General features: G+C 36.6%; 1 protein-coding gene across 8 annotated transcripts in view; it reads left to right on the top strand.

Annotated features, from left to right (window-relative positions):
• Positions 1-27,211, top strand: part of TBC1D19 (TBC1 domain family member 19) — a 137,143-nt gene that overhangs the window by 6,537 nt on the left and 103,395 nt on the right. For 3 of the 8 annotated variants that reach the window (XM_014786654.2, XM_087434153.1, XM_004418964.3), the window contains exons 2-4: positions 19,528-19,600; positions 20,571-20,616; positions 25,266-25,341. The exons of 2 other annotated variants lie outside the window; for them this stretch is intronic. In XM_014786654.2, the coding sequence (XP_014642140.1) occupies positions 19,528-19,600; positions 20,571-20,616; positions 25,266-25,341 (195 nt within the window). Of the gene's footprint in view, positions 1-16,152; positions 16,238-19,527; positions 19,601-20,568; positions 20,617-25,265; positions 25,342-27,211 lie in introns of those variants that run through there. 3 more of the 8 variants (XM_087434157.1, XM_087434154.1, XM_087434158.1) reach the window with 3 other exon arrangements.

The raw sequence follows: 27,211 nt of genomic DNA on the forward strand, positions 1-27,211 counted from the left end.
TATGTTGTCTTTTAGAAGTCTTATAGTTCTGCGTTTTACACTTAGGTCTCTGATCCATTTTGAGTTAATTTTTGTGAGTGATATGAAGTCTGTGTCTAGATTCTTTTTTTTGCATGTGGTTGTCCAGTTTTTCTAGTTCAATTTGTTGAAAAGATACCTTTGCTCCATTGAATTGCCTTTGCTCCTTTGTCAAAGATCAGTAGAGTATATTTGTGTTGGTATTTCTGGGTCTCTATTCTATTCCATTGCCCTTTCACCATTACCACACTGTCTTGATTTCTGTAGCCTTATAATGAGTTACAAGTTGGGTAGTGTGAGTCCTCCAACTTTGTTCTTCTTCTTCAATATTGTGTTGGCAAGATTTTCAATAACGAATTCAATTTTACTAGATAGAGGAGTTATTCAGATTTTCTATTCCTTCTATTGCCAGTTTTGATAAGTTGTGTTTTTCAAGGAATTTGTTCATTTCATTTAAATGATCTAAATCATTGGCCTAAAGTTGTTTATAATAAATTTTTATTTCTTTTTAATGTCTGAAAAGTCTATTACAATTTCTGATAATGGTAATTTGTGTATGTTGGAACAATTTTGCTAGGGGTTTATCAGTTTTATTAATCATCATCAAAAAAACAGTTTTGGTTTTGCTGATTTTCTCTTCATTTTGGCTCATAGCTTTATTATTAATTTCCTCCTTCCTTTGGGATTGATTTGCTTTTTTTTTTTTTTTTTAGTTTCTTGAGATGGAAGCTTGCATCAGATTTGAAGCTTTCTTTTCTAAAATATGCTTTTGAGGCTATAATTTCCCCCTAAGCACTAGTTTAATTGCATCCCACAGTTTTAATGAGTCATATTTTCATTATCTTTTTATTCAAAATATTTCGTAATATTTTTTGTGATTTTTTAATTTAATCCAAGAGTTATCCTGAAGTATACTGCTTAATTTCCAAGCAGTCGAGATATTCTTTTTATATTTTTGTTATTGATTTCCAGAGAACATTCTTTGGCTGATGAAATATTTTAAAATTTGTTGAAGCTTGCTTTGTAACCCAGTATATAGTCAATTTTGCTGAATGTTCCATGTGCACTTGGAAAGAATGTGTATACTGTCGGTGTTTGGTCAAGTTCCCTGTATTTGTCACTGCGGTCCAGTTGTTCATTATGCTGTTCAGCTCTTCTATAATCTTACTGATTTTTTTCTGCTTGTTTTATCAGCTATTGAAAGAAATGTGTTAAAATCTCCCACCATGAGTATATATTTGTCTATTTCTTTTAATTCTCTCAATTTTTTGCTTTGTATATTCTAAGGCTATTTTATTGGTTGTAAACAGATTTATATTGTGATATTTTCCTGATGGATTAACCTCTTAATCGTTAGGAAATGTCCTTCTTTATCTCTAATAAGGTTCTTGCCTTAAACTTTGTTTTGTCCCATGTTAGTATAGCGACACCAGCTTTCTTTGGTTAGGAGTTGCATGGTATGACTTTTTCCTTCCTTTTATTTTCACCCTTTCTGTGACTGTTTTTAAGGTGTTTCTTGAAAGCATGAGCATCATACAGTTGTTTTTAAAATCCAGTCTGACAATCATAGTCTTTTAATTGTATTGTTAAACGTCTATTTACATTTAAGGAATTTACTGATATATTTGCTTTCATATTTCTGGTCTTAATATTTGTTTTTTTGTTTGGTCCATTTGCTTCATATTCTGTTTTCTCTCTTTTCTTGCATTCTTTTGGATTATTCAAATATTTTTATTATTCTATTTTCCTCTCTATTATTGTGATAGTTACACATTGTTTTACTGTTCTTTAAGTAGCTACCCTAGAGGTACAGCATTTATTCTTGATTAATTATAGTCATAAATTATTACTTTTACTATTTCTCTGTAATGTAATGCTAGAACGTGGAACATCTTACTCAGTTACACCTCTTTCCTTTTGTGTTATTTTTGTCATGCATTTTATGTATATTTTAAATCCCAGAAGACATTGCTGTTATTGTTTTGTATCATCAATATTCGGTCAATGTTTACTCATTTTTAACCACATTTTTATCCTTTTTGTTCCTTGTCATTCCCTTCTACATTTCCATATTTACCCTGGGATTATTTTTCTTCTATAATAAGAACTCTTTTTAGTATTTCTTTTAGTGCAAATTTCCTGGTGACAGATTCTTCAGTTTTATTTGTCTGATGATGTTTTTATTTCATCTTGATTTTTGAAGGATTTTTTTTCTGCATAAAGATTTCAAAGCTGGCAGCAATTTTTTTCAGCGTGTTAAGACATTTCATTGTCTTCCGGCCTCTTTGTTTTCTGTTGTGAAGTCAGCCATCAGTCCTTTTGTTGAATACATGTCCCCCACCGTCACCCTGGCTGCTTTTAACTTTTTTCTTTCTGTCTTTGGTTTTCAGCAGTTTTGTTAAGACGTACCTTATTATTGTTTGTGTTATTATTATTATTTAATTTATTCTGGTTTGAGTTTGTGGGGCTTCTTAAATCTGGGGTTGATATCTTTCACTAGTTTTGGAAAATTCTTGGCCATTATCTGTTCAAATATTTATTCTGCCACATTTTTCTCTCTCCACTCTTTCTGAGACTTCAATTTTTACGCATTAGACTTTTCTCTGAGTCCCAGTTACCTCTAATACTCTTTTTCTTTATTTTCCATTATTTTTTTCCTCTGTACTTCAGTTTTCTATTGACCTTCTTCCAATTTACTAATCCTGTTTTATGCTATTTCATATCTCCTGGTAAATTCATCTAATGAGCTCTTATTAACATAATGTATTTTTCAGTTCTAAAATTTCCAGATGGTTCTTTTTTATGGATTTTAATTCTCAGGTAAAATTATCTGCTTTTCATCTATTTTGTCCATTTTTTCTGTCTTTTTAAAAATATATATATAACATAATTATTTTAAAATCCTTGTTAGTTAACACCACTATCAGGATCACACGTGGATCTTTGTTTATGGTGTTATTTTTTCTTAGCTTTTGTTTATCTGATTTTGTCTGTTTACATGCCTAGTAAATTTTTATTTAATGCCAGACATTGTGTCTGAAAAACTGTATAGGTTTTCTGTCCGTTTCTCTTTCTCTTCTCCTCCTGGGACCCCCATAATGCGAATGTGAGTGTGCCTAATGCTGTCCTGGGGTCCTTTACACTATCCTCATTTTTTTAAATTCTGTTTTCTTTTTGCTGTTCCAATTGGGTGATTTCCACTACCCTCTCTTCCAGATCGCTCATCTGTTCTTCTGCATCATGTAATCTGCTGTTGATTTCTTCTAGTGTATTTTTCATTTCAGTTATTGTATTCTTCAGTTCTGATTGGTTCTCTTTTATATTTTCTATCTCTTTGTTGAAGTTTTCATTGCATTCATCCATTCTTTTTCCAAGTTTGGTAAGTATCTTTATGACCGTTACTTTGAACTCTTTATCTGTTAGATTGCTTATCTCCATTTTGTTTGGTTCTTTTTCTGAGGTTTTAGCTTGTTCTTTCATTTAAACATATTTCTCTGTCTCTTCATTTTGCCTAACTCTCTGTGTTTGTTTCTATGTATTAGGTAGATCAGCTACATCTCCTGGTCGTGAAGGGGTGGCCTTATGTAGAAGGTGTCCTGTGGGGCCTACTAGTACAATACCCCCTGGTCACCAGAGCCAGGATCTCCAGGTTTGTCCCCTGTGTAGGCTGCGTGTGTCCTGTTGTGGCTGGGCCACAATTGCCGTGGGCGCGCTGGTGTGTGGGGCTTGCGCTCTGGGGCCGAGCTGCTTTGGAGGGGCGCTGGCCAGGGCGAGTCTACAGGGGAACACTGGGGTGGGCAAGCGGTGCTAGCAAGGTAAACGGAGAGTGTTAGGAATGCTACCCGCCAGGTAGGTAGAAGGAGAGCCAAAAAAAAAAATGCTGCTGGCGTGTGCTGTCATCCCCAGAGGAAGTTCCAGCAGGTCCCTGCCCCTCCAGCACATGCCCTAAAGTTTAAGTCGATGAATCTCCTTCATGTATAACCCAGGCTCTTTTCAAACTGCTGCCTTTGGGCCGGCCCCGTGGCTTAGCGGTTAAGTGCGTGTGCTCCGCTGCTGGCGGCCGGGGTTCAGATCCTGGGCGCGCACTGACGCACCGCTGCTCCGGCCATGCTGAGGCCGCGTCCCACATACAGCAACTAGAAGGATGTGCAACTATGACATACAACTATCTACTGGGGCTTTGGGGAAAAATAAATAAATAAATAAAATTATACAAACTGCTGCCTTTGTGCTGGGACTCCAGTGAGTTTGTGTGGGCGCCCTTTAAGGAGGCAGTCTGGGTTTCCCGTAGCCCTCCGGCTCTCCCAGAGGAAAGCCCCGCTGCTTTCAAGGCCAGAAGTTATGAGGGCTCCTCTTCCTGGTGCGTGTCCCCTGGGCTGGGGATCCCGAAATGGGGCTCGGGCCCCTCGCTTGTCCAGCAGGACGTCTGTGCCTGTGATGTCCCTTCCTCTGTGTGTCCCTGCACCGGGGCTGTGGGTCCTGATTAGACCGCATCTCCATGCCTCATACCCTTCTGGACGTGGCTTTTTATGTCCTTAGTTGTGGAAAATCTGTTCTGCTAGTCTTCAGGTCGTCCTCAGTGACAGTTGTTCTATATGTGGTTCTGATGTGTCTGGGGAGGAGGCGATCGAGGATCTTCCTACTCTGCCATCTTGATCTGACTAGAGAATATACGGCTAAAACTGGCTGTTTGTCACATGCCTGTTAAAAATTTAATCAGGAGAGCCTTTTCCTGCCACCAGCATTTTCTGTACTGCCTCCATTTTGTCTGTTTGAGTATACTCAGAAAGTGCTGAAACAGTGTTGGCCCAGCTTAATTAGAAAAATAAAATCACACAGGATATTTCAAAGCCAAATATAAATGATTTTTAGATTTTTTCCCTTGCTGCTAACGCTTCTCCTTTAGTACTATAATTAAACATTTACTGTATTTTAATGTATCCTTTAATATATTGAAGTTTAATTATTTAAGATCTTAGTGTGATAACATGGAATTTTATATTGGTTATGTTTTTGATTTCTGAGTTTTCCTGAGTTACTTTGTTATGAAGTCAACCTGCATCTTAAAGTTGAATTTGCTTACTCACCCTCTGGGTACTAGAGTGATAGCCTAATTCCAAATTTGATGTCTAGCACCAGATCAGCGTTGTTCTTTTGTATCATGCATTATTTGTATTTAAAATGGATATTGCGGGCCGGCTCCGTGGCTTAGCGGTTAAGTGCGCGCGCTCTGGTGCTGGCGGCCCGGGTTCGGATCCCGGGCGCACCCCGAGGCACCACTTCTCCGTCCAGCGCGAGGCCGAGTCCCACGTACAGCAACTAGAAGGATGTGAACCTATGACATACAACTGTCTACTGGGGCTTTGGGGGAAAAAAAATGAATAAATAAAATCTTTAAAAAAAAATAAAATAAAATAAAATAAAATAAAATGGATATTGTGTAAAACCTCAAATGTTGTTTCCATTCCATTAAGTGTTTAATAAGTCTTGTTGCTCAGATTGCTATTATAAATAATAGATTTGTGAAAGGAAGGAACCTGAAAGAAGATAGGCTTTGGAGAGAGAAGGAATAATGTAACTGATTGGATGTTGTCCTAAGTCTAGAACCCCAGAGCATCTCAATGCCAGTGTCCCTTACAAAAAACTTATGACATTATATCTCAAATATTGTTTTTTATTCATCATTAACAGAAATATGTACTATGTATAGAGAATTTAGAGATCATAAAAAGGAGAAAAGAAACTGAAATTAATTTATTATTTATTTTAGGGAAATGAAATTAAATGTATTTAATTAAATAGATTTTTTTTTTTTTTGTGAGGAAGATCAGCCCTGAGCTAACATCCATGCTAATCCTCCTCTTTTTGCTGAGGAAGACTGGCTCTGAGCTAACATCTAAATAGATTTTAATTAAATATATTTTATATAAGGCATGGATGGATAGAGTATATATTGGTAGTCAAAGGCCTATGCCATAATTAGAGCTTACTATCTTCTGTCTTTTTTTTCTCTCTAGGGTGGGATTTGGCATATACTAGGGGAAGTTCTGGGTTGGACTACTGCAGTTGATATGTAAATTAATAATTCAGGGACTCTGATTATGTTTGCTGTGAACTAGGGAGTGGTATCATTCTTACCCATATCTACGTTGGCTACTGTTGTGTCCTTTAATTCTGGAAAGTAAGACAGTGAAGAAGTGAATTATGGTGTTCAGGATTTCAAAAAAAGGAACCTCTTGTCTCCACAGAATTTATGTACTTGAGGGATCAGATAACTATTAAAATGTGGATTTGCTTTGTGTAAGTAAGTATAGCTATTCATGTTTTATTTCAAGACTGAATTGCTTAGAGGAGGTTCTTGAATTAGGTGAGGCCAAGCTGAAATGACAGGGAAAAGATCAGTTACTAAATGTGAACTGTAGTCTGTTTCAGGCCTAAAGTACATTATGAAAGAGGCTAGGAAGTAAAGATGTGGAGTAAGGGGGATAAGACAGCTAGTGCTGGCAGAGAAGTAGGTCAGCTTGGGGACACCAGCAAAAGAAAGCCAGTGAGGGAATCCATCCTCAGGTGAGAGAAACTAGAGCAGAGCTCAAATTATACAACACAGACTGAGTATAAGGCACAGTCAGCTTGCACAGAGCCAAAATTTCCAACATGAAACTAAAACTCATTCCTGGCTACAATGCATGTCCACTGGGACTACTAGGATTACGGAAACAAATCTGGTCTATAGTTTTAGAAAGAACCAAAAGTATTAGGAGGAAATGGGAATACCCAATTTAGCCTTTTAATTGAGCCTCTCTTCTGTGGCGGTGATGGGCTCTTGAGAGAAAGTAGACAAAGTCCAAAACAATTATGTTAGTGATAAGAAAGTTTGGAGATTAATGTGGGAAATGGCATTTTATTCTTTTTTATCACATTTCTCTCTTAGCATATTGTTTATGTCCTTCATTGTGAGTTCCTCAAGAGTAAGAGAGTACTGTGTCTTGTTTCTCTTTTTATATCCAGCAACTGGCCATAGGAAGTGTTCAATTAGTTATTGAAAGAAGAATGTAAATCAATAGGCATATACTAGGGTATAAATATAATACTGAAAGGAAACGGCTGGGGATGGAGAAGGCTTGGATGGCACTCAGGGTGGGAAGATGGGAGTGAATTCCCAATGTAGGAACAGCGAGAAGGCTAATAAGCAGGTTTCTGTTGTAGCGCACTTCTGGAGAGATAAGATTAGATAGGTTGGGTGGGACTAGATTTTTAGAGGATGGTAAATACCAAAATGAATTTGCCTTTGTTCCATAGGCAGTGAAGGGGTTATCGAGGTATAGGCAGTCCCTGATTTACCATGGTTTGACTTAGGATTTTTTGACTTTATGATAGTGTGAAAGTGATACACATTTAGTAGAAACTATACTTCGAATTTTGAATTTTGATCTTTTCCCAGGCTAGTGCCATGTGGTACAACACTCTCTCATGATGCTGGGCAGCGACAGCAAGCTGAAGCTCCCAGTCAGCCACGTGATCACGAGAGTAAACAACCAATATACTTACGGCCATCCTGTACCCAAACAACCATTCTGTTTTTCACTTTTAGTACAGCATTCAAAAAATTACATGAGATATTCAACACTTTATTATAAAATAGGCTTTGTGTTAGATGATTTTGCCCAACTGTAGGCTAATGTAAGTGTTCTGAGCACATTTAAGGTAGGCTAGGCTAAGCTATGATGTTTGGTAGGTTAGGTGTATTAAATGCATTTTTGACTTATGATATTTTCAATTTACAGTGGGTTTGTTGGGCTTTAACCGCATCGTAAGTCAAGGAAGATCTGTATTATGAGGAGGGTGAAGACATGAGGGTGGTTTTTAGGAACATTCATCTGGCACTGGTGAGCAGGATGGATAGGAATAGGGGAGAGTGTTCCAGCTTCATCCTCCACTGTATTCCTGCCTACATTCTATTGGAACTTTTGCTGTTCCACACACTGACAGTGCACAAGACCATGGCCATGCCTTTGCTCAGTCTGTCTACTCAGCGTATACTCCTTTGCTCCCCTTTTCCAGGTTCTTCAATTAGAATTAATTGTTACTTTCTCTGCAGATGATGCCTCTGTTGTAACATTTTTTTCTTTCTTAGAGTGGTGTTAGTTTTTTATTGGCTGTCTTCCTTTCTGGGCTAAAAATTCCAGAGAGCAAGGACAGTGTCTTATTCATCATGTGTTTCCCATGGGGGTTTTTGCAGGTGTGGGTCTAAGGAATCTTTTGTGCATATGCACTCATTGAAAATGTGTTTGTGGAGTTCTTACTATGTGATAGCTGTTGGGCTGGATCTTGGGGTACAGAGATGAAAGATACTTGCCCTCAAAGAGCCTATAGTCTAGTGCAGTGGTTCTCAAAGTATGGTCTGTGGACCCCTGGTGCTATCTAAGACCCTTTCAGGTCAAAACTATTTTATATAATATAAAGACCTTTTTGTTTTTTTAAATTCATTATGCTGACTTTTGCACTGATGGTACAAAAGCAATGATGATGGGTTTACCTGCTGGTATCTTGGCACAACTATGGAAACCGGTATCAAACTGTACTAGTAGTCATTGTATTCTTCACCACCACGCATTCACATTAGGAAAAAAAAGCCAGTTTCACTTGAGTGTCCTTGATGAAACAGTAAACAATTATTAATTTTATTAAATCTCATTCTTTGAATACATATCTCTTTAATATTCTGTTTGAAGAAATGGAAAGTATGCATAAGGCACTTCTGCTGTATATTGAAATAAGATGATTATCTAGAGGAAAAGCACTCCTACGATTGAGTTACAAGCTGAACTGCCTTTTTTTTTTTTTTTTAATAAAACACCATTTTTACTTGAAAGAGCAATTGACAACCTATTGGTATTCAGACTTCGGTATCTGGCAGATACTTTCTCTAAAATAAGCAAAGTGAGCCTATCACTGCAAGGAAAACAATTATGTGTTGCCAAAGATAAAATTCAAGCTTTAAATAAAAAAAAGATTCTGGAAAACTTGTATCCACCACTGTGGACTTGGTGGCTTCCCAATACTTAAAGACTGTTCTGATGATATTGATGGTGATGTTAGTGAATGTTACTTTTTGATATTGTTTAATGAAATGTTCCACTGCATCACTTAATCAATATATTTGAAATGATCAGAGCATAATGTCACAAAATCATGTATAGATAGAAGATTGATTCCAAGTGCAAGGCAGATGGATACATGTTTATGTAATAAAGCATGAAAAGTTTATTGATGTTCAGATTCCACATTACAGCTAATCTTTAGGAAACTACTAGTTGTCAAATATTGGTATACTATCAAAAGGACATATCTACAATGTCTGAAAAGGATAGTAAAATACCCTTCCCTTTTCCAGTTACATATCTGTGTGACAGTTTTTCTTCGTGTGCACCAATCAAAACAACATCATGCCACAGATGTAATATCACAGCAGATCGAAAATCCAGCTGTCTTCTGTTAAGCCAAATATCAAAGAGATTTGCAAAAATGTAAAGCAATGCTTCTTATTTTTCACTAATTTTTGTTTCTGAAAATACAGTTCTTTTAGATAAAAATATTTAGGTTAATATGTAATGGGTTTATATTGTTGTTTTTAAATGAATTAATAAATAATTTTTATTATGGTAAAATAAACATAAAATGTACCATTTAAACCATTTTTAAGTGTACAGTTCAGTGGCATTAAGATTTTTTTATTCATTTATTTATTTATTGCAGTAACATTGGTTTGTAACGTTATATAAATTTCAAGTGTACATCATTATATTTCGATTTCTGTGTAGATTACATCATGTACACCACCCAAAGCCTAGTTACAATTCATCACCACACACATGTGGCTAATCACCCCTTTCTCCTTCCTCCCTCCCTGCTTCCCCTCTGGTGACCACCAATCCAATCTCTGTCTCTATGTGATTGTTTGTTGTTGTTTTTATCTTCTACTTATGAGTAAGATCATACGGTATTTGACTTTCTCCCTCTGAATTATTTTGCTTAGCATAATACCCTCAAGGTCCATCCATGTTGTCACAAATGGTGGATTTCATCATTTCCTATGGCTGAGTAGTATTCCATTGTGTATATATACCACGTCTTCTTTATCTGTTCATCCCTTGATGGGCACCTAGGTTGCTTCCAAGTCTTGACTATTGTGAATAATGCTGCAGTGAACATAGGGGTGTGTGTATCTTTACGCATTGGTGTTTTCATGTTCTTTGGGTAAATACCCAGCAGTGGAATAGCTGGATCATATGGTTCTATTCTTACTTTTTTGGGGAATCTCCATACTGTTTTCCATAGTGGCTGCACCAATTTGCACTCCCACCAGCAGTATATGAGTATTCCTTTCTCTCTACATTTTCTCCACCACTTGTTGTTTCCTGTCTTGTTAATTATAGCCATTCTGACAGGAGTGAGGTGATATCTTATTGTAGTTTTGATTTGCATTTCCCTCATAGTTACTGATGTTGAACATCTTTTCATGTGCCTGTTGGCCATCTGTATATCTTCTTTGGAGAAATGTCTGTTCAGGTCTTTTGCCCATTTTTTAATTGGGTTGTTAGTTTTTTTGTTGTTGAGATGTATGAGTTCTTTATATATTTTGTATGTTAACCCCTTATCAGATATATGGTTTGCAAATATCTTCTCCCAGTTGTTAGGTTGTCTTTTCATTTTGTTGATGGTTTCCTTTGCTGTGCAGAGGCTTTTTAGTTTGATGTAGTCCCATATGTTTATTTTTTCTATTGTTTCCCTTGCCCGGTCAGACATGGTACTTGAAAATATGCTGCTAAGACCGATGTCGAAGAGCGTACTGCCTATGTTTTGTTCTAGAAGTTTCATGGTTTCAGGTCTTACATTCAAGTCTTTAATCCATTTGGAGTTAATTTTTGTGTATGGTGTAAGACAATGGTCTACTTTCATTCCTTTCAGTGTGGCTGTCCAGTTTCCCCAACACCATTTGTTGAAGAGACTTTCCTTTCTCCATTGTATGTTCTTGGCTCCCTTGTTGAAAATTAGCTGTCCATAGATGTGTGGGTTTATTTCTGGGCTCTTGATTCTGTTCCATTGATCTGTGTCTCTATTTTTGTGCCAGTACCATGCTGTTTTGGTTACAGCTTTGTAGTACATTTTTAAATCAGGGAATGTGATACCTCCAGCTTTGTTCTTTTTTCTCAGGATTTCTTTGGCTATTCGGAGTCTTTTGTTGTTCCATATAAAGTTTAGGATTCTTTGTTCTATTTCTGTGAAAAATGTTGTTGGAACTTTGATAGGGGTTGCATTGAATCTATAGATTGCTTTAGGAAGTATGGACATCTTAACTATGTTAATTCTTCCAATCCAAGAACACAGAATATCTTTCCATTTCTTTGTGTCTTGTTCAGTTTCTTTCAACAATGTTTTATAGTTTTCAGTGTACAGATCTTTCACCTCTTTGGTTAAGTTTATTCCTAGGTATTTTATTCTTTTTGTTGCAATTGTAAATGGATTTGTATTCTTAATTTCTCTTTCTGCTACTTCATTTGTTCGTGTATAGAAAGGCAACTGATTTTTGTATGTTCATTTTGTATCCTGCAACTTTACCGTATTCATTTATTATTTCTAAAAGTTTTTTGGTGGATTCTTTAGAGTTTTCTATATATAAAATCATGTCATCTGCAAATAATGGCAGTTTCGCTTCTTCCTTTCCAATTTGGATCCTTTTTATTTCTTTTTCTTGCCTGATTGCTCTGGCTAGGACTTCCAATACTATGTTAAATAGGAGTGGTGAGAGTGGGCATCCTTGTCTGGTTCCTGTTCTTAAAGGGATAGCTTTCAGGTTTTCTCCATTGAGAATGATATTAGCTCTGGGTTTGTCATATATGGCCTTTATTATGTTGAGGTGCTTTCCTTCTATACCCATTTTATTCAGAGTTTTTATCATAAATTGATACTGTATCTTGTCAAATGCTTTCTCTGCATCTGTTGAGATGATCATGTGATTTTTATTCTTCATTTTGTTAATGTGGTGTATCACATTGATTGATTTGCAGATGTTGAACCATCCCTGTATCCCTGGAATAAATCCCACTTGATCATGGTGTATGATCTTTTTAATGTATTGTTGTATTTGATTTGCTAGTATTTTGTTGAGGATTTTTGCATCAATGTTCATCAGTGGTATTGGCCTGTAATTTTCTTTTTTTGTGTTGTCTTTGTCTGGTTTTGGTATCAGGGTAATGTTTGCATTGTAGAATGAGTTAGGAAGCTTCCCCTCCCCTTCAATTTTTTGGAAGAGTGTGAGAAGGATAGGCCTTAAGTCTTCTTTGAATGTTTGGTAGAATTCACCAGGGAAGCCGTCTGGTCCTGGACTTTTATTTTTTGGAAGGTTTTTGATCACTGTTTCAATCTCTTTATTGATGATTGGTCTACTCAAATTCTCTATTTCTTCTTGTTTCAGTTTTGGAAGGTTGTGTGATTCTAAGAATTTATCCCTTTCTTCTAGATTATCCAATTTCTTGGCATATAGCTTTTCATAGTATTCTCTTATAATCTTTTGCATCTCTGAGGTGACCATTGTAATTTCTCCTTTTGCGTTTCTAATTTTATTTATTTGAGCCTTCTCTTTTTTTTCTTGTTGAGTCTAGCTAAACGTTTGTCAATTTTGTTTATCTTTTCCAAGAACCAGCTCTTGGTTTCATTGATTTTTTTCTATTTTTTTTTTTAGTCTCTATTTCATTTATTTCTGCTCTGATTTTTATTATTTCCTTCCCTCTACTGATTTTGGGCTTTGTTCTTCTTTTTCCATTTCCTTTAGGTGCACTGTTAAGATTGTTTATTTGAGGTTTTTCTTGTTTGTTGAGGTAGGCCTGTATTGCTATAAACTTCCCTCTTAGAACCACTTTTGCTTTATCCCATAAATTTTGGCATGTCGTATTTCCATTTTCATTTGTCTCCAGGTATTTTTTGATATCTCCTTTGATTTCTTCCTTCACTCAATTGTTGCTCAGTAGCATTTTGTTTAATCTCCACATATTTGGGGCTTTTCTGATTTTCTTCTTGTAGTTGATTTCTAGTTTCATACCATTGTAGTCAGAAAAGACGGTTGGTGTTATTTCATCCTTCTTAAATTTGTGTAGACTCGTTTTGTGGCCTAATATGTGATCAATCCTGGAGAATGTTCCATATGCATTTGAAAAGAAGCTGTATTCTGTGGTTTTTGGATGGAATGTTCTATATAGATCTACTAAGTCCATCCTGTCTAATATGTCGTTTAAGGCCAATGTTTCCTTATTTATTTTCTGTTTGGATGATCTATCCATTGGTGTAAGTGGGGTGTTAAATTCCCCTACTATTATTGTGTTACTGTATATTTCTCCTTTTATGTCTGTTAATAATTGCTTTATATATTTAGGTGCTCCTATGGTGAGTGCATAGATATTTACAAGTGTTGTATCCTCTTGTTGGGTTGTTCCCTTGATCATTATGTAGTGCCCTTCTTTGTCTCTTGTTACAGTTTTTGTTTTAAAGTCTGTTTTGTCTGATATAAGTATTGTTATCCCAGCTTTATTTTCATTGCCATTTGCATGGAGTATCTTTTTCCATCCCTTCACTTTCGGTTTGTGAGTGTCTTTAGGTCTGAAGTGTGTCTCTTTGTATGCAGCGTATATATCGGTCTTGTTTTTTAATCCAGTCAGCCACCCTGTGCCTTTTGACTGGGGCATTTACTCCATTGACATTTAAAGTAGCTATTAATAAGTATGTACTTATTGCCATTTTGTTACTTTTTTTCTGGGTGTTTTAGTAGTTCTTCTATGTTCCTTTCTTCTTCCCTTGCTCTCTTCCCTGGTGGTTTGATGGCTTTCTTTAGTATTATGTTTGGGTTTCTTTCTCTTAATTTTTTTGTGTCTTTCTGGTAGGTTTCTGCTTTGTGATTACCATGAGGTTCATTTATAATAACCTACGTATATAGCAATCTATATTAAGTTGATAGTCTTCCTACTTTGACCTCTTTATAAAACCTCTACTCTTTTATTCCCCTCCTCCCACATTTTATGTTTTTGATATCATATCTAACCTCTTTTTGTGTGTGTGTATATCTGTTACTCTCTTATCATGGAAATAGGTAATTTTAGTACTTTTGTCTTTTGACCTTCATATTATCTTCATAGGTGGTTGATCTGCTACCTTTACTGTATTTTTGCCTTTACCAGGGATTTTCTTGCTTTTTTTTTTTTTGACAATTATCTTATTCCTATTTGTGGTCTTCTCTTTCCCACTTAAATAAGTCCCTTTAGCATTTCTTGTAAGACTGGTTTCTTGGTGATAAACTCCTTTAATTTTTGCTTGTCCAGGAAACTCTTTATCTCTCCTTCCATTCTGAATGATAACCTTTTTGGATAGAGTATTCTTAGCTGTAGGGTTTTTCCTTTCAGCACGTTAAATATATCATGCCACTCCCTTGTAGCCTGTAAGGTTTCTGCTGAGAAGTCGGCTGATAGCCTTATGGGGTTTCCTTTGCATGTAATTTGTTGCCTTTCTCTTGTGGCTTTTAGGATTCTCTCTTTAATTCTTGACATTTTAATTATAATGTGTCTTGGTGTGGGCCTCCTTGGGTTTATCTTTGGTGCTCTCTGTGCTTCCTGTACCTGGATGTCTGTTTCCTTCCTTAGGTTAGGAAAGTTTTCGGCTATTATATCTTCAAATAGATTCTCTGCCCCTTTGTCTCTCTCTTCTCCTTCTGGGACACCTATAATACGGATGTTAGTGTGCTTGATGTTGTCACAGAGGTCCCTTAGACTGTTCTCATTCTTTTTAATTCTTTTTTCTTTTATCTGTTCAGCTTGGGTGATTTCCTCTAGTCTTTCATCCAGCTCACTGATCTGTTCTTCTGTATCATCTACTCTACTATTGAGTCTTTCTAGTGAATTTTTCATTTGCAGTATTGTATTCTTCATTTCTGATTGGTTCTTTTTTGTATTTTCCAATTCTTTGTTGAAGTTCTCACTGACTTCATCCATTCTCCCAAGATCAGTGGGCATCCTTATGACTTTTTGTTTGAACTCTTTATCAGGTAGATTGTTTGTTTCTGTTTCATTTAGTTCTTTTTCTGGGGTTTTGTCCTGTTGCCTTACTTGGAATGCATTCCTTTGTCTCCTCATTTTTCCTCTTTCTCTGTGCTTATATCTATGTATTAGGTAGGTCAGCTACGTCTCCTGATCTTGGAGAGGTGGCGTTATGTAAGAGATACCTTATGAGGCCCAGGCAGTGCAACACTTGTCACCAGTTGCAAATATTCCAGGAGTGACCCCTGTGTGGGCTACGTGTGTCCTTCTGTTGTGGCAGGGTTGCTCTTGCTGCAGGTGCCCAGGGAGGCTAGGCTGTCCCCCTGGCCAGCTGGTTGTAATGCTCAGCTGCACGTGGCTGCTATGGACCCTTCAGTCGCTTTATCGGGCATGGGGAGCCCCAGCACAGTTGGCTGCAAGGTCTAATAGCACATTCCTGTTGCAGTTTTTCTGTTAAGTGAGTGGGCCCCCAGCATGGCTGGTTGCTAAGCTCAGGGGCTTACAATTGCTGTACACCTCTGGCCTGCAAGGCTCTTGTCAGCTCTCTGGATTGCAGCTGAGTGGGGCTGGCCCTAGGCACAGGAGCACCCAATTGTTTCAGGCTTTGGAAGGTGGGGCCGATCCCCTATGTGGCTGTTTGAGAAGCAGAAGTCTTCTGCAGTTTACAAGCCCCACTACCCACTGGGCCACACACACCATCAACACAGTCCTGCCCCTTGCGTGCACCCCGACCCCCTGAAGCAGACCCAGTCACCCCACTGCAGAGGCCCCACACACTCAACCAATGCTGCACACTCTACCTGCTCCTCGCACACACCCTGCCCCACAGAGACAGACCCACTTGCTTGGCTGCACAGGATCCAGGCACCCAGCCTTTGCAGACCCACAAGTTCCCCCAGGGCTTGCTCTTGGGTGGGGCCAGTCCCTAGAGCAGACTGCCTGCTCTGGCTGAGCTGGATTAAATTGGTGCTCTAGTGGGTGGGGCAGACCCTGGGCTAACAGGCCAAGGAAAGAACTCCAATGAGTCAGCCAGCGTCTGTGTCAGCACACCTGTACTAGGTTACAATAATGGCTGCCGCCAAGGTCTCAGTCCCTGTAGAGGTCTCACCTCTCACTGAGATGCACCCAGCCCCTATCAGGTGAGTCTCTTTTCACCAAAGGACTGTGCACCTTTCTTTTTGGTGATTTTAGGTTGCTTTCCAAAGCAGGTGAATTTGTGCATGGGCCCTTTAACAGCCAGCTTTTTCCCCTTATGTCAGATAGCTTTTCTGGGGCTATTCCCTGTTGTTGTTTGTAGCCAGCAAAGCCAGATATTACGACACTCATCTCGGTTGTGCTGAGTCCAAAGGATGCTTATAGTGGTAACGCTCCCCCACTCACGTCCCCCACTCCTCCAGGGAAGGCTGCATACCTTAGGATTGCTCCTGGCCAGCCATGAAGCACTGTGGCTTGTGAAGGTGGCTTTTTTCCTCTCCAGAAAGGAATTTCTGCCTCTTCCCTCTTAGTCAGGACTGTCCCTTGTTGTGGGGGTTCTTTTTATCCAGTTTTCAGTTCTCTCTCAGGAGTCATTGTTCCAAGAGTTAGTTGTAAATTTGTTGTGTCCGTGGGAGGAGGTGAGTTCAGAGTCTGCTTGTGCTGCCATCTTGACACCAACCTCAGATGAATTTGGAGAGGTAAGGTGGCCTACATTGTGAAGGGCCAAGTGTGCCCTGTTGACAAGTTTAGACTTCTTGGGTATGCTGTGGAGATCCACAGCCAGGAAAGATTTATGTTTTAGGAAGAAAATGCTGAAGCGTGGATTGGAAAAGGGAGAAATTGGTTCATTTATCCAATAAACACTTATTGAATACCTACTGTGTGAAAGTAACTATTCTAGGGACTTGGGATACAACAGTGAACCCAAAGACAAAGATACCCGCCCTAGTAGAGCTTACCACTTCTAGTGTAGGGTGATAGACACCATACCAGTAAACATAGTAATAAGTTAATCATACAGTATATTAGGAGGTAATAAATGCTAAGAGAGAAGAAAAAATAGAATAAGGGGATGTGAGAATGCCAAGTGGGGGACAGTTGCAATTAAAATAAAGTGGCAAGATGTCCAGTTCAGAAGCTGTTGCAGTGATCCAAATGAGAAGTGATGAGGACTGAGACTTAAGTGTGGGACTTTAGAATGGAGAGAAGGAATAGATTGGGAGACATATTTTTCCTTTTCTTTTTTGACCCTTTTTATTGTAAAATAAAACAGAAACTACACAAAACAAATCTATAATGTAATGAATTATTATAAGGTGAACAACCTTGTAACAACCACCGTGGTAAAAAAGTGAAACTTTGCCAGCCACACCAGAAACCCCTCTGTTATTCCATCCCAATCACAAAGCCCTCCCTCCCTGACAACCTGATTTTTATGGTAATCACTTTCCTGCATTTCTTGATAGTTTTATTAACCAAATGCACATCCCTAGACACTGAGTCTTGCCAATCAAAAAAGTTTTTTTGATGCCTTTTAAGTCTTTAAATCTACAGGTTTTTTCTCCTTCCCTTCTTTTTTCTTATAATTTATCAGCTGAAGAACTGGGCCATTTGACCTTTAGAGTTTCTCACATCCTGGATTTTTCTGATTGCATACTCACGGTGCAACTTAATGTGTTCCTCTGTCCTTTGTATGACTTGTAAATTGACAGCTGGACCCAGAGGCTTGATCAGATTCAGGTATCATCCCTTTGGCCACGACTATTGGCAGTGGAGTGTGCTTCCATTGAGAAGCACATAATGTCTGCTTGTCTTTTGCAATGTTAATAGGTGTTTCTGCTCAATGCCTAGGATTAGTAATTTGTTAGGGGTTGCAAAATGGTGGTATTCTAATTATATCATATCTGTTTTAGTTGTTAGCTGGAATACTTTAATAAAGAGACATTTCCCCTTATCTATTATTTAGTTACCCAGTGCTACAGTTCCTGTAGGAAAGGCAGGCTAAATGCCTTTTTCTTTTATTTACCAGTTTTCAAAGTAGTAAGCTGGTTCCCTGTCATCCTCAGTTTTTATTTCTCTATCAATATTTTCTCCTTGGTGTGGCAGTGTCTGGAAAGGGAGCCCTGGTTGGTCAGTTTCAAGAATTCATGGTGCTAGGCTGCTCTAGTCTCTTCAGACCTCATCTGCTATATTGGATTAGGCAAAACCCCTCCCAGTTTCAGCTCCTGTTCTAAAATTGGCTCATTATGTGTTCCAGTGAATACTTGTTGGCTATTTTGGGGTTCTCCTGTTTTCACATCCATCAGATACCCACTGCTTCCCTCTGCTTTTTCCTTCATGGATGCTAATACCGTACAGGTCTTGTGGCTGTTAGTTTTTCCCCAACTGCTTGTGTTTTAGGTTTGTGGGGGATATCTTATCACCAAGTTTTGTTGTAAATGTTTTCCGTGGGATTTTGGTTTTGCTATCTAGTAGCTTGTGCTGTTTTTATGTGGAAATCAGGGAGATTAAACCTACCACCACCAATGCCATCCTCCCAGAAAGGGGTTGAATCCTAGAAGAGTTGGAGTCGAATTGAGATTAAGTGAAGTTTCTAACTTAGAAGATCTGGGGAATGGTCATTATATGGATGAGGATTAAAAAACAGAAGAGAAGGAGCAAGGTAGTAAGTGGAAGATAAAATCAGTTTTTGATTTCTTAGATTTGAAATGCTTATGAGATACCCTAATAGAAATGCCTTCTTAAGAAAAATGCTTTTAGAATTTCATAAAGAGAGCTAGGTGATGAAAGATAAATACTTTGAAAGTGACTGAAGCCATTATAAGTTGGAGAAATTATTAGTTTTGGTAAAAAGTACAGTGTGAAAAACCAGTAGAATAGAAAGCATGCACTTAAAGATGAAAGAGACACTAATAAGCATCTGCGAACCAGTAGTTTTATGTATTTTCCATAAATATGCACAACAAATGCAGGTTTACACTGAGCAGCAATCCAAAGAGGAAGACACTATTCAAAGATTCATTTATTTGGATGCAACTGGGTGTTTGGTCGTTAGGTGTAGGTGCCATACATGTTGGATATAATATTAAGGGAATGAATTTATAAATCTGAGTATTTTTCCTACTAGAAAAATAGATGTTAAGTATTCATAAAGATAAAAATCCTAGATGAAGATGTTAAGTATTCATAAGCTGCAAGTTTTTGTATTTTGAGTAAACTACAGTATGCTGTCACAGATTCTCTATTTTCAGAGTAGGTGAAAAAAATCTTCTCTTATGAGCTATTCCAGATGTTCAGGTGCTCTGACCTCAGAGGGGATTTTTTTAAAATAGTATGCACATTTGAACACTCCTTTTTAAAAAATTTCATTGGCATTAAATATCATCCCAAATGACTTACTTTTGACCTCTGTCTTTTCCTTTCTTCCTCTTTTTCTTCTTCTTTCTAAAATTAGGCCAGTCTTCAGAGACCTGAGATTAAACTTGAATCACTAAAAGAAGATATTAAAGAATTCTTTAAAACATCAGGTTTGTAAGTTGCTTTTTTTCCCCCTAATTCTTTAAGGCAAAATAAGAAATACTTTATTTGGAGGGAATATTTTATTCCCAGCCTTCCAATTACTTTTCAAAATTGTGAAACAGTGGCTGGATAGGTTTCTATTTGGAGAGAATTAGAACTTTCAGACATTTCAATAAAATTCTTCAATAATTCAGGAACACTGTGGAAATGACTGCTTTACATTAATCAGTTTTGAATACTGTTTTCCTTCCTGGTCAAAATACATCCTGAATGTATTAAGAATCTCCTTAGTTAAGTAACTTGTCTTTTTACATTTTATTTGTGGCTTTTTTCCTTCTACACTTCTTTTACCTCCTCTTTTCTACCCTTTCAAAGAAAACAAAAGACAATCCCAGCTTTTTTAGAGCAAGAGGGATTCCCTATTCCAACCTTTGCACGTGGGAACTGAGCTATTAAGTGGTTTACTTACCCAGATAAATTCAACTACTTAGCAGCCAAGCTAACTGATCTGACTGGTGGTACCTCATAATAATCTGCTTCTGTTGTTCAGGAGTTTACTGACTAGTTGATTGTAACTAATTACTTGTGATCTGTCTTTGTCAAGTGTCTAGCTGTTTCTTGCCCTTCCCTTGCACATTCCTCATAGCGCTAGTAGTATAGTAGCCAAAGATTTTGGCATTCATTGAGCACCTTAACAGTGGAAGAAGGAAATGATCCTCTCATCTTAAGAAAATGATGCAATAGTTTTACTTACAAAATAATATCATGCTGATGACTTTGCTACTCAGTGTTAGCCAAGGGATATGGTAAATATATAGGAAATAATTCCTTAACACTTTACACAGCAATTGGCAGATGATAAATTTCTTTCACAAGTGAATATGATGTTCAAGCTTTAGTGAGATAAATTTATAATGTATGTTTATTTTTAAAACTAATATATTTGTGTATTTTATTCATTTTTTTTCTTTTAAATAGGTTGGGAGAAGAAACTTCAGAATGCTGTTTATAGTGAACTGAGTGTGTGAGTTTTTCCTACCTATTTTGAGATACTGTTGTGTTTAGCTATATTTACTTTGTAAGTAATGAATACAGTATTGCTATGTACACTCATTGTGTTATTATTCTCATTAGTATTTACATAACATTTCAAGTAAATTAATACTGTTAAAAATTATAGTCTTGCCTGAGAATCAATGAATAGGTGGGCATTTTTTATTGCAGAAAATTTTATATTAACAATTCATTTATCCAGTATAATTAGGGAATAAGATATTTAGCCTAAGTTAATATTTCAGATAACTTAAGCTTACCAGCATTCTTTTTATTGTTGCCATTTTGGATATTACCTTTTTCTGTCTTTATAAACTGACTATAAACATTCTAAACATAATTAGCTTTTTTTTTTTGCAAAATTGGTGTCATTATTAAGAACATCAATGCTTTTATTTATCTGGGTTTACCCTCAGACTCTACTGAGGTATATAGAACTATTTGTCGTTATAAAACATATAGATCCAGAATATTAGCTTTTGTAGTTTATTCAATATTCCATTATTCATCAATTATTTATTGCTAGCACTGTGCTAGGCATTGGGAACATAGTGTAGAACAATAAACACAATTCTTGCCCTCATGGAATTTATAGTCTAATAGAATCTTATGTCTGCTATTTTTTCTTTTCTTTTTTTTTTTTTTTTTACTGCTGTCAATGTATCTGTGTCTCCAGCATTCTCTGGTCTCTACCACTTCCATTTCCAGTTTTCCCCTTTAGCTGTTAAGTGGGAAACAAGATAATCTAGTTTACCAGAACTGTTTCTAAAATAAAAAGACTCAGATGAATACCTGTGGACTTGCGCTTAGACACACATTTTTTAAATTAGTATTTGTTTCATTGCTTATCGCCATCTTCCAAGTTGGTTTTTGAACTCTTAAATGACAACATATATAAGTGCTATCTATTAATGAAAGTTGACTGTGACCATACTTTTCATACTAGTCACCAAAGTAATAGACATTTATCATGACAAATAAGGTTTTAAATTTACAAAATGTAGTAGAGATGCCACAGGTTGATTAAACTAATATGAACATGGTGATTTATCTCTGCCCATTACATAGAAAGCCTGTAACTTTCGTGTCTTTGTCTCTGATACTGGAGGAATAAAATCATCTGTTGTGTATAATTCCAAACATTAGATCCTCATCTGAGGGGATATTACTGATGATTGCTATTTTTGTGGTATAATGCATTCCTGGAAATTGTTCTGTGAGACAGAATGCCTTTTTATTTGACGGCAGGGACAGTATTTCATTCATTGTCATATCTTCAGTATCCTACACAATAGACATTTAATAAATATTTTTGAATAACTTGTTGGGATATTTGAAGGAGTCCAGTACTTCTACCTTTTTTCCTCACTTGGGTTCTGAACAAATTGAGAAACAAGATGAAACTTAAAGGCAAATGAAAGATCAAAATTATACTTTTATTTCTGACGAAGACTATGTAGGAGGACATAGTTTAGTGCAAAAGCAAAATGAGCCCTTTAACTGAACTCCAGAATTAAATAGACTTAACCTTCCCGTTAAAAGCATTGATGAGCATGTTCACTTTTTTCTTTGAAAATTTAAAAACTGGATAAGGCATTAAACCTCTTCTGGTGTAGTGAGTACAGCCCTGGAGAGAGGCCAAGAATGTTACAGTAAGGGAGCTGTTTTCCCATGGAAGGATGCATCTGGAGTGGGGAAGAAGCATTCCCCTAACATAATTCGGGAGAATAAAGTGGACTTAGCATATTCTGTTGCATTTTTCACTGGCAGAAACCACTAGATGGATAAGTAAAGAAAGCAAAAAGTAAAAGTAGAAGTATTCATTAGGTTAAATAATTGGAGCTGAAAAAAAATACTCTCATGCCTAATAGATGTGTGGACACGTGAGCTATGCAGATCATACCTGAAAATTGCTGACTTCATTTTACTTATTTTAGTAATCATTCCAAAAATTTTAGTCAGATTCTTATTTAACAAATATAGCAGAAAAATTTATGTATTCTGTCATTTACATGAAACTTGTAACTCTAGCCCAGGTTAACTTTTCTCACTTCAGATTACCTACTTTATTTAATTATTGTTGTGATAATAACTATTTAATATTATATGAATGATAATTTACATTGATTGAATGCTTATTTTATGTCAAGCACTGTGCTAAGCACTTTATATGCATTACCTTACATAATGTAATCTTCATAACAACCCTATGAAGTAGAATCTATTATTATCATCATTTTATGAAAGAGAAAACTGAGGCTTAGACCTTAAAGTTACCTTAAAGTAGCTTAATGACAATCATGTAGCTAGTAAATGGCAGTGCTAGAGCTTCACCTCTAGCTGTCTGATTCCAAAGCCTATACATTTTACTACATATCACATATATTTATATTTTATTTCTTGCCTAGATTAAAAGTGTTCTGAAACAAGAATTATGTCTTACATTTCTTTTAGTATCTCCTAGAGCATCAAATAAATGACATTGAATCAACAAATAGTTATTGAGCCACCTACCAATGCTAACACACGATAAATATTTGTTGAACTGAGGAAGCTCAGTGTAATTGTTAATGTTAAACCTACTATAAAGATTTAATAAGACGGTCTTTACATTGAAAATGCACCAATTTCCTTCTTTTCATTGTATTTTGTGTAGAGCAGTTTATAAAGAATTAGATGACCTATCATTTTCCCTTTAAAGAAGCATATAAACCAGCATATAAACCTTTTTATTTAACCTTCTATATGTGTATATATTATAAAAACATATATCATAGTCTACTGTTATAGTAGATTTATGCAGGTATCTTCCATACCTTTGAGATGTATAAGTGTTGAACAGTAATGGGCCCCAAATGGAAAGATTTTAGATAATGAGTACCTTATACTAGACCACAAGATTGGGTATGTCTTTATAGACAGTCATGGCATGTGCTGGAAGAGGGCTGAGGCAGTACACCTGGCTATCTTCAAAATGTCCTAATCATGTGGTTCTTCTTTGCCCTCTTAGTTTCAAATGTTAGTATGTACTTGCTATGCGTTATGCACTGAGTTAGGTGCTGAGGATAATGAACAAGCTAGGTAGTCTTTGCTTTCATGGAGCTTACATCCCAGTGGGGCACACAGACTCTAAAGAGGCAATTATCGTACAATATGATAAGTGCTATGATAGGGTAAGTACAAGCAGCACATAGGGCAGACACTTAACTCCCAATTGGCGAAGTCATAATGATTTACTAAAGGAAACAGTATTCAGACTGAGATCAAAAAGCTAAGCTAAAGTTAGTCAGGGGAAGGAGTAGAGAAGAAAAGTGCCTTAAGCAGAAGTGAACAACAGGCCCAGAGGTTTAGAGGTAGAAAAGAACGTGATACATTGGAGGAACAAAAGTTGTATGGCTGGATGGTAGATGGGAAAGGGGCATGGTCAAGGATCATGCTAGATCTGTAGGCAGGGATGTGCTTCTTACTCAAGGCCTGGATCCGAAAAGCATTTGGGTGCCAGTTTACAATTTTAAGCAGAGTAGTGACATGGTCACCTTTGCGTTTTATTCATTCAGCAACGTGCTGGTTATCTAGTATGTGTCAGGCATTATCCTAGACACTGGAAATACAGTCACTGGTGAATAAGGAAGACATTGCTCCTGGCTAACAGCCAGGCAAATTTGCAAATAGGTTGAAAGTAATGTGGAAGCAGGGGAGACTGCTTGAAATCTGTCAGATGGGTGCAGGCGAGAAATGTTGGTTGCCTAAAACAGCATCAGTGGGGTAGAAAAAGATGAGTAGTGTTTAGGGGAATTTGGGGGACAGAAAGAGGGAGGAGTCAAGAGTGATGTGCAGGTTTCTGCATTTTCTTATCTGATGACCCTCATCTCTTCGTATTACTAAATATGAGCGCCGTGAGGACAGAGATTTTAGCCTGTTTTGTTCACTGCTGTATCTCTTTTACCTTGGACACTTAGTAGGCTCTCGTTAAATATTTCTCAATGAATAAATATCTAACTTGATTTTGGTTTTAATATTAATGATCTTTGGGTTGCTGCTTAACTGTTACCTGTTTTTTTGGGATAAATTTCTTTGAGAATTAAATAACTATTAAGATCATGAGTAAGTACTCTCAAGTTTCAGTCTTAAATTTCTAAGTTTTATTAAATTTAGAAATAATTACCATTAAAATGGAAGGATTTTAGAGCAATATTTAATTATAAACCACATGTCCCTTTACAAATGATATATTGAGCAGTATGAAATATATAGTTTTTAAACTACCTGGCATATAAGAAGAAATACTGAGGTATCTAGAGCTTATTATTAACAGTCATGACAATTTTCATATGAGCATTTACAGAGCTAAGTAATTTTAAAATTACCTCAATTTATAAATTCAGATTATCATGCAATTTAACTTTTAGCAAGTAATTAAATTGCTAATCCAAAACTACCATACTAGTAGGATAAGAATTGAAGTTTTATTAGGCTGTTGCACCTTGTATAAACATAGAACTGCTAACAAATATTCCATTTCATTTATAACATGGACTACAGAGGTAAGTAATTTCTAACCAAGAGAATTAATTAATCAAGAATAATGTACGATATTTAGCTGCCTCTTTTTGTCCCTAGGTTTCCTTTACCTAGTCATCCTGCTGCACCTCCTGAGCATCTTAAAGAACCTTTGGTATATATGAGGAAAGCACAGGTTGGCTATTGTTCATTTTAATTTTATTTTTTCATGCTAAGTTACATAATGCAGAGTAAAAGATCTTGATTGATATCAGGAGTATATATTATGCATTATATGAAAGACTGGGTAAGAACCACTAAAGTGATGGGAATAGTGTTTACATACTCTTCCTTTTTACTGAAAGTAAAACCGAGGTTTAAACTGAGGTTCACACTTATGTAACTATAGTAATCCTAAAAACATTGAGTAGAAGGAAAAAAAAAACTGTGTACTATACTGGCCTGAAATTTAAAATATAATAAAAGTATTATGCGGCAATTTGTTCCTCATCTCTGTGATAATAAAGGAATGAAATGAGAATGGACTGACTCACTTTTCCCTTAAAATTTTGGCTTTTGAAGCCAGTGTTACTGATACTGTATTTAAAATATATTTTTTCTCACAGCAGGTTGTTATATACTGATTGTATTCTGTTACAGAACTCAAATGAACCTTGTATCTAAAATAGACTGAAAACAACTAAAAGTCACTTTAAAAGAATAAAATAATTTAAACTGAAAAACTGTAAAAGCTGTTAAAATAGGAACTTAATAAGTTCTGTCATATGCCCCTAACTCTTTTAAATGTCCTTTGCCTCGGCGTGGCCTGGTCCACCTGCCTGTGAGTAGCACTGTTTGTGAGCCTTCCTCACAGTGCTGAGGACTCTGTGACTGCCGCTGCTGAGGCGTTTAATGCACATCACAGAGTCGACCTTCTTTCTCTGTCACAGTCTCAGAAATTATTATGAAAAATTTCAAATGTAGCCCATGAGCCCCTCACCCGGCTTCAGCAGTTATCGTGGTGGCTCTGCTGCTCCTGAGACTGTTCTGCGGCTTTGAGTTACCACACTCCACAGTGGATGTTAGGCAGATTTTGATTTTTCAACTTTTATTTTCATTTAAAAAACCTTCAAGATTAGATGGTGAAAGGAAGCAATATAAACAAAAAACATGGGGACATTTGAGGAAATATGTAATATATTGCTATCTCTAGGTGGTACCTTTAGGGCTAGTAATCAGACAATATTTATTATCAACGTGTCTTAGAGCATAATCGTTAAATGACACGTGTGAAAGAATTGTTTGGTATTTTTGTTGTAAAGATATAAATTCAAGAAAATAAAACTAAAAACTTTCGGTCTAAATGTTTTTTGTTGAAATTTGAAAATTTCTAAAAGATTTAGAGAAATTATCAGTTTTAGCATGGTAAGTGTAAGAAATAAAACACAAAAGTTGGTTTCCTATCATGACTGAAAAGGAGAGAGAGAGGTAAGTAATAGGACTGTTCTTAATGCTTATTGCTAGTTGCTGAGAATATATGTGAATGGTAAGTTTATGTATTGTGTATATGTATGCTACTTCTCTCTTTTCTTTCCAGACGCACCCACTACATCAAGAGTTGACACACTACAGCCCATGGGCCAAATCTGCTCCGCCAACTGTTTTTATACAGCTGGCAAACTAGGAATGTTTTTTACACTTTCAACTGGTTGAAAAATCAAAAGAAGAATAATATCTTGTGACCCATGAAAATTATAGGACTTAATAAAATATGTTTTATTGGAAAATAGTCATGCTTATTTATTTACATTTTATCTGTGGCTGCTTTGGCACTACAATGTCAGAGTTAGTACAGTGGTTGCAATAAAGACCTTATGACCTGCAAACCTAAAATATCTACTATCTGCCCTTATACTGAAAGTTTGCCAATCCCTGCACTGAATTATTCATTCTTTAAGAGAAGGGACTGTGCTTTTTATCCTCAGCATCTAAACACAGTGCCTAACCCACAGAACACTCTCAATAAATGTTTGTTGAAATAATTGATTCTTTAACGATGGTCACAC

The sequence above is a fragment of the Ceratotherium simum genome, chromosome 8 (genome assembly GCF_057802395.1).
Source record: "Ceratotherium simum simum isolate JZ-2026a chromosome 8, ASM5780239v1, whole genome shotgun sequence".
Lineage (NCBI taxonomy): Eukaryota > Metazoa > Chordata > Mammalia > Perissodactyla > Rhinocerotidae > Ceratotherium > Ceratotherium simum.